The sequence below is a fragment of the Miscanthus floridulus genome, chromosome 18 (genome assembly GCF_019320115.1).
Source record: "Miscanthus floridulus cultivar M001 chromosome 18, ASM1932011v1, whole genome shotgun sequence".
Classification (NCBI taxonomy): domain Eukaryota; kingdom Viridiplantae; phylum Streptophyta; class Magnoliopsida; order Poales; family Poaceae; genus Miscanthus; species Miscanthus floridulus.
Window position 1 is genome coordinate 83,705,197 of NC_089597.1, and position 8,078 is coordinate 83,713,274.

The 8,078-nt window shown below is 49.1% G+C and overlaps 1 protein-coding gene across 1 annotated transcript; it reads left to right on the forward strand.

Annotated features, from left to right (window-relative positions):
• The first annotated feature begins 1,927 nt into the window (after window positions 1–1,927).
• LOC136524110 (uncharacterized) lies at window positions 1,928–2,785 on the forward strand. The gene has a single exon (XM_066517577.1). It carries the CDS (start codon window positions 1,928–1,930, stop codon window positions 2,783–2,785), a length of 858 nt encoding a protein of 285 aa, XP_066373674.1.
• The last annotated feature ends 5,293 nt before the right edge of the window (window positions 2,786–8,078 follow it).

Sequence of the window (8,078 nt, forward strand, 5' to 3'; positions counted from 1 at the left end):
TAGACTCCATCGGTGATCTAAAGGCTCCTGGCCCGGATGGTCTGCCATCAGTTTTTTACAAAAAAATTTGGGATGTGGTCGGCGAGAAGCTAACTCGTGAGGTGATGCATGTGCTGAATGGAGGGCATATACCGGAGGGTTGGAATGAAACGACCATTGCTTTGATCCCCAAGGTTGAGAAACCGGAGAAGGTAACTGATCTCCACCCCATCAGTCTCTGAAATGTGGTTTACAAAGTGGTATCCAAAGTTTTGTCTAGCCGGTTAAGGGATGTGCTGCCTGATATAATCACTCCGAATCAAAATGCATTTGTACCTGGTCGCCTAATATCAGATAACATTCTTATTTCTTATGAGATTACCCATTATTTGATAAATAAAAGAGAGGGTGATGTTGGCTATGCAGCGATCAAGCTAGATATGAGCAAGGCGTATGATAGGGTTGAGTGTCACTTCCTTCGTGATATGATGGTGAAAATGGGCTTTTGTGAGCAGTGAATTAACCTTATTATGGAATGTGTGACATCAGTGGGCTATCGTATTAAGGTGAATGGTGAGTTGTTAGAAGGATTCAAACCCGAAAGAGGCTTACGGCAGGGAGATCCACTGTCTCCATATCTGTTTCTAATATGTGCAGAAGGCTTCTCGGCCTTATTGCAGCAAGCAGAGCAGGAAGGAAAGATTGCGGGAGTGAAAGTTTGTCCAAGTGCACTAGTGTTTCACACCTCTTGTTTGCCGATGATTCTTTGATTCTGATTCGTGCAACAGAGTGGGACGCTAAACAGCTACAAGACATCCTGGATCTCTATGAATGTTGCTCTGGACAAATGATCAATAAAGCAAAGTCGGCGGTACTGTTTAGCAGAAACACTAACACACACAGAAGGGCGGACGTTTGCGCATTGCTGCAAATTACAAAAGAAACTTTGAATGAGAGGTACCTGGGACTACCGGCACAGGTTGGCAAGTCAAAAATTGAGACCTTTGCTTATATCAAGGATAGGATTTGGCAGCGGATCCAGGGGTGGAAGGAGAAATTCCTGTCTTGGGCTAGGAAGGAGATTCTTATTAAAGCCGTGGCGCAAGCAATCCCTACATATGCTATGGGATGTTTTGACTTAACCAAGACTTTCTGTGATCAAGTGAGCACGATGGTGTGCCGCTACTGGTGTAATCAACAGGAGGGCAAGCACAAAATCCACTGGTTGCACCGGGACATATTGATGCGTCCGAAGAAGAAAGGAGGATTGGGCTTCCGGGATATTCATGCCTTCCACTTAGCTATGCTGGCCAAACAGGCGTGGAGACTCTGGGAGAAATAGGACTCTCTTTGTGCGTGTATCTTGAGTGCTAAATACTTTAAGGATGGGACGGTGCTGGATGCTAAACCGAAGGCAGCCATGTCCTACACTTGGAGGAGCATCTCGAAGGAGATTCAGCTTATGAAGAAAGGTATGGTGTGGAGAGTGGGGGATGGAAGAGGCTTGAAAATTTGGAATGATCCTTGGCTGCCGAGGGATGCTTCCAGAGAGCCTATCACGCTGAGGGGAACCAACTTGGTGACTGATGTTGATGAACTGATTGATCCTGTCACCGGGGACTGGGATGTGCAGTTGGTAAAAGATTTGTTTTGGGAAGAAGATCAGCAAGTCATGCTGGCAATCCCAGTTTTTGAAGGCTGAGACAATATGTTGGCATGGCACTTTGATAAGCATGGGAAATTTAGTGTGCGGAGTGCATACAAAGTCTGCCGGGATGAGTCTATTAGGAGCCGGAATTGCCGAGCTGCACAAGGAGGAAGCCGACAACAAGATGATCTGATTTGGAAGAAGATATGGAGCTTAAGCTGTCCTAGTAAGGTCAAACACTTCCTCTGGAGAATGACGCATGAGAGTCACCCACTCCGCTGCAGTCTAGCACGTCGTGGCATGGACATTGATACAAAATGCCCGGTGTGTGCAAGAGACAGTGAAGATGGAGGCCACCTCTTTTTCAAATGCAGACTCGCCAAACAGGTTTGGAACTTGCTAGCTTTGGAGAGTAAGAGGCAGCACCTGGCGCGGCTACTGACAGCTCAGGATGTTATTTCACATATCTTGGGGGAAAGAGAACAAATTGCAGTGCTCATGGTTATCACGCTGTGGTTTCTCTGGACGAATCGGAATACCGTCAGAGAAGAGAAGCGGGGGAGGAGTGCTGAGGAGTTAGCAAGATCGATCAGAGTTTATGCGAATGAAGTATCCCAGACACTTCGCTCTCCACGATCACCGAAGCCGCTGCGGAGTGTGCGATGGCAGAAACCTCCAGAAGGGTACCTGAAGCTTAATTGTGATGCGTCATTTATAAATGAAACAAAGGCCGGCAGCTGGGGGTTCTTGATCCGGGACCATGATGGTGAAGTGGTGATGTCGGGCCGAGGAAGAATCAGTTATGCGCTGAGTGCTTTTCACGCTGAGCTGATAGCTTGTTTGCAAGGTGTTCATGTGGCCAGTAACCTGGGCATTGGGAATTTGATCCTTGAAACAGATGCCATCAATGTCCAGACAGCACTGCAGTCCCAAAGCTATGACGTTCGACCTGAAGGAGGCTTGACTGAGGAGTTAAAGTCTTTTGCTAGTTTAAACTTTCGCAATTTCACTTGTAATTTCTTGGGTAGAGCTGGAAACAAGGCAGCCCATGTGTTGGCGAGTCTAGGTTATGATTGTGTCGAAGGTGAGGCGCTAATTACAAGTGCCATCCCTGATGATATTGTTGTAATCGTTTCTGACGATTTGTCAAGAGAGTAACGAAGTCTTCTTGCTGCATGAACGGAAATGCTAGGTTGTGTCAAATACAATAACCGCAAAGAGTTACAAAATAGAAGATACCTTTGCTCCTCCAATGTAAATCAGAAAAATATAAGAGATGAGAGCTCATGTACCAAGCAGGAAGAGACCTCTGAAGAAATAGAGCACAGAAATGACAGAATCTGCAGGCAATGGCCCTTTTGGGCAAAACGTCGAACACCTTTCAAGCTGCAACGCAGTGTGAGCAATAACCTCATCCAGGATACGATAAAACAGGGGAGGTGATCTGAAGGACCGGAGTTGAGGCAAGACAGTTTGCAAATTAGGAATTGCCACTTACCAAAGAGTTCGCTAGCGCCATAGATTGCAAGCAGACCGTTGCCTTGGATGACCATGCCACTACAGTAAGGCATTTTAAACACGAAGACATCGACGATTCTGTTGGATCAAGCTGTTTCTTCCCCATCCTCATTATCTCACCTTATTTCAGGTGTATCGTGGCTGCATTTGTGTTTGTGGGAGATCATAGGTTGCGAGCAGGTGGCAGAGCGCATCACTTGCTCTGTGTGGCAAGTACATCACACGCAAGCATATTTGTAGAGGGATCGTGGCCGTGGGTCACGGTAGGAGAAGAGACGCTGGGAAGGAGAAGCGACCAAGTGGTCGGGGGAGTTGCTAGCAAGGAGGAGAGGCCGATGGTGTTCCGTTTCTACGTTCATCTGCATGCCCACACGTTCACTAACGGTCTGTTTGGTAGAGCTCCGGCTCCAGCAGCGAAAACTGCTTTAGCTGTGGCTTCATCTGAGGAGCAGATTCACTTTGAAAGTCGAATCTTTTTTTTTTTTTTGACCGTTTGGTAAAACAACTTCTCTTTCTGATAGAATGAGATGAAAGGTCCAAAATATCCTTTTTTTTTTCTTTTTTCTCTCCTTTTATTTCTTTTTATTTATTTTATTCTTTCTCTCCCTGTATCACCGAAGCACGCAGAGCCGCACAAAGATAAAATGTCTGTATTACCTTTTTTTTCTTTTTTTTTTCTATTTTTCTATTCTCTTTTCTCTTCTTTTCTTTTCTTTTTTTTTCTTTCCCAACCTTATCTACTCACGTGGCCGCGTACGCACCCCATCTCCTTCAACCTCCTGTCTGTGCCTCTGTGGACGCCTCGCAAGTTCGCCACTGCGCCATCGGTGCTGCACTTCCACCCTGCCCTCCCAGCCACTCCGTCGCTTGCACGCCCGGCAGCTCGGCAGCCCCGCATCAGCCTGGCAGCCCGCCTCCCAGCCACTCTGACGGACCCGCGCCGCCCGCCCCGACGGCCTCGCGCGCAGAGCTCCGGCGACTTCGCGCCCGTGCGGCGGCGGCGGCGGCCCGCGCGTGCCCGCGCGCGCTCGCACGGCTCGGTGGGGGCAAATCCGCCCATGCCCCGCGTTGGGCCCACGGCAACAGGGGCGGAGCCGGGCGAAGCTCGTTTTTTCGGCTCCCGTTCTCTCTCTCCTCTCCTCTCAGCGGGTTTCCCGCGGCTCCCGACACGGAGCGGATCCATTTTCTAGCGTTTGGTTGGTGAAGCTGCGGAAGTGCTCCCGGAGCTGGTCGAGGAGCCATACCAAACGGCCCCTAAGCCTCTTCGCTTCGCTGAAACGAAGAAGCCTACGTAGTGACCGGTGGTCGTGGAGCCCTAAAATGACGTGGCTTTACGAAATCACGGAGAAATCTGCTACTGGGATTCTTCCTGTTTAGGTGTAGTAGACACGAGTGGTGCTAATTAACATATTTTATTTTAAATTACTGATTATAATGACAAAATTAGTATTGGTGCATATTTATTAGTGTCTAATTAGTTGTTATTATTTTTAAATAATAGATATAATTAGTCAACTCTTCTTATCTTATTCACTTTTATCCGTCCAACCAAACAAAAAAAAAAGGTTCGTCCCATCCATTAACTAAACATATATCATGAATATCATTATCCTAATATTCATAGATCGCTAAATCTCATTCAACTTCGTCCTCCAACCAAAAGCACCATAAGAGACGCCGCAGCTGGCTGCTCTCGTCTCATGGGTCGCGGTGTTGGCAGCAACGCCGGATCTCCCCTACCGCTACCAGAGTACCGGGCTCGAAAGTCTAGAGCCCGGCCAACATTCGCTGTGTTTGTCGTCGGCAAGCAAAGAGCACGGAAGGATTCACCCCCGCCGTCTTCCGTGCCGTTAAAAAAAAAACTCCCGGAGGCTGGTAGTGTGTGACTGGGTGCTGGACGGACCTGAATAAGGATGAAACACCATTTCAGGGGCACAAACAACCGCTGGTGTCAATTCCGAACGGGCTGGCTGCCTCGCTGGTAAGTTCGTAAACCTCCTTTTCCGTCGCTATCGAGCATCATTAGCCTATTATATATTATATTGCTTTGTATACGAATCAATGCGTGTGGAACCAATGTATCTAACGACTACCAAAGTCTGCATTTGCTTCGTTTCTTTGTTTCCGATAACCAAAGCCTGCTTTTGTTCCGAAAATCGAAAATATCATTGCAGGGCCTCAGCGGAATTGCTGTAGCTTCGAAGCGGCACGACAGATTTACATCCCACAAGACCTCAACAAAGCAACTTAACAGAAAGTATTATTGTATGTGTCAACCTTCTCGCGGTGCGACCGGTTAGAGCAATGAGCTCCAGGACTCTCCCGTCCAACCTTAGGTTCGGAGTCTGGCGCCTCCTTATTTTCAAGGGAGATTTGGAGATTTGCCATTATAAATATTTTCAAAGTCATAATAGGAGAGTCTTCTCCTATAATCCAGTTTTTATTACTGTATATGCGGCAAGCCGGCAACTAAATAGAAAAATAGCACTTGCCGGCAACTAAATAGAAAAATAGCATCATAAGAAACAACTCCATACTTATAAGAAATCGAGCAAGCAACTTTTTTTAGCTCGATAATTTTCCGTCAAGATACAGCTAGCATAATTCCTTGAGGCGCATTTTACATGTGCCGAAAATATCATAAATCAGAACCACGCAAATTATCTTGTTCAACAATTCAAGGCCACGCAGCATTGAACTTCCATTTTCTAGGGTTCCCGTCCGTTTTTTTTTCTCCATCGTTGTCAAAAAGAAAAAAATGTGGAGAGGTGTCCATTTTTAAATGGAAACTCACTTGATTTGAAATCCAGATTCAAGATCAACCCACTTCTCTGACAAAATGCTCCGCTAGCCCAGTATACGAATGCGGGGTTCGCTGCGAAAGCTTTGATAGAACCTCTATAAAGTAATCTGCTTCTCCCTTTTGTACGCGCGGCAGGGGCAGGTGTCGAAAGAGCTCCCTGCTGCTGCACTGTAGCCACGGCAGGAGTAGGCGTCGAAAGGCTCTCTTACCGTACTGTAGCCACAGTAGGGGCAGACGTCAAAGTCAGCCCTGCTGTCATATCTAGTCACTGTAGTAGCATGACAGCCTGACATATCTGTGTACTAGGATTAGATGGGTAGAGTTGTATATATAGCTTCCCACTGCAACTCAGTAAAGTGAAAGAGTTCAGTTTTGTCATCTTCTCTGTAGAGCTCCGGCCAACACTGGTGCTTGTACTGTGTGTGCGCGCTCTGTTCTTTCTCCCTTCTTCTACCTCCAACCGTAGTGTGTGTGGTCGGCAACGACGGTGAGCGGTCAGCTCACCCGTGCGGGAGATCTCGGGACCAACAAGTGGTATCAGAGCCGTACAAGCGTCGTCGCCGGACTAACCCCTGGCGATGACGGACGGTTTGGAGATGGCTGCCCAGCCACGACAGGAGGTCGTCGTGCGTACGGTGCAGGAGATCAGCGACACTAGTTAGCTGACGCTGAATCGCACCAACTATGACGAGTGAGCGGTGACCATGAAGGTCAAGCTCAGAGCCTGACGGCTCTAGAATGCCATTGACAAGAGCACCGATAACGAAGAATACGACATATCAGCGTTGGAGTCTATCCTCGCTGCTGTGCCAACGGAGTACATGGAGTCATTGGGGGCGAAGAACTCTGCTAAGGAGGCGTGGAAGGGCATTGTAGCGATGCGCGTCAGCTCCGACCGCGTAAAGAAGGCGACGGCCCAGCTGCTGAATCAGGAGTATGCCACCCTCAAGTTCAAGGATGGTGAGTCGGTGGAGAACTTCTCCCACCGCCTACAGTCATTCATCAGCAAGCTGAGAAGCCATGGTGTCACCATCGACGAAGAAGAGGCGGTCTCCAAGTACCTCCACTCTGTGCCGGTGAAGGACATCCAGATCATTCTCTCTATAGAGACGATGCTAAACTTGTCCACCCTCACCATTGAGAATGTGACAGATCTACGGCGGTGGACGAGCGCAAGGAGTTGGCCACAACAACGACGTACAGCGGCAAGCTGCTACTAACGAAGGAGGAGTGGGCTGTCCGGATGAAGGAGAAGAAGTCCGGGGAAGCCTCCTCCAGCCACGGTTACGATGGCAAGCGCCGCGGTAAGGCTTCTTCAGAGAAGAAGAAGAAGGTCGACCCCAACGCCTGTCGGCGCTGCAGGAAGATGGGCCATTGGGCAAAGGAGTGCCCAAATCGCAAGCAGGAGAAGAAGGCTGAGGCTCATTTAGGGCAGGCTGATGAGGATGATAAGGCCACTCTCCTGATGACGATGTTCTGTGCACTACACGACGTTGAGGCCAAGGAGAAGGGAGAGGTGATGGCGGTGGAAGGGCACGACAAGGCTCTGAAGGCTATCAACCTTGACGAACCGCACGCCCAAGTCCACCTCAGATGTGTGGACGATGAGCAGGAGCAACTATGGTACCTGGACTCTAGCGCCAGCAACCACATAATGGGCTCTAAGGCAGCCTTCTCTGAGCTCGATGGCAACGTGACCAGCACGGTGAAGTTCGGTGATGGCTCAAGGGCGACGATCCGAGGGCGCGACACCATCATCTTTAGGTGCTAGAACAGCGAGCACCGCACGCTAATGGATGTATATTACATCCCATAGCTACGTTCAACCATCATCAGCATTGGTCAGCTAGATGAGCGCGACAGTGAGGTACTGATCAAGGACGGCGTCCTTAGGATCAGGGATCAGGAGCAGCGGCTTCTTGCCAAGGTGAAGTGGTCCCAGAACCAGCTGTACCTACTCGACTTGAAGGTGGAGCAGCCCATCTGCTTGGCTGCACGGCACATGGAGGAGCCATGGCTGTGGCATGCTCGGTTCGGCCATCTCGGCTTCGACGCGCTCGGTCGGCTAGAGAAGATGGACCGAGGGCTACCCCACATCAAGCACGCAGGCAAGTTGTGTGACAGCTGCCT

Excerpts from the sequence above, each read along its gene's own strand:
- LOC136524110 (XM_066517577.1), top strand. The coding sequence starts at position 1,928 with ATGGACATTGATACAAAATGCCCGGTGTGTGCAAGAGACAGTGAAGAT.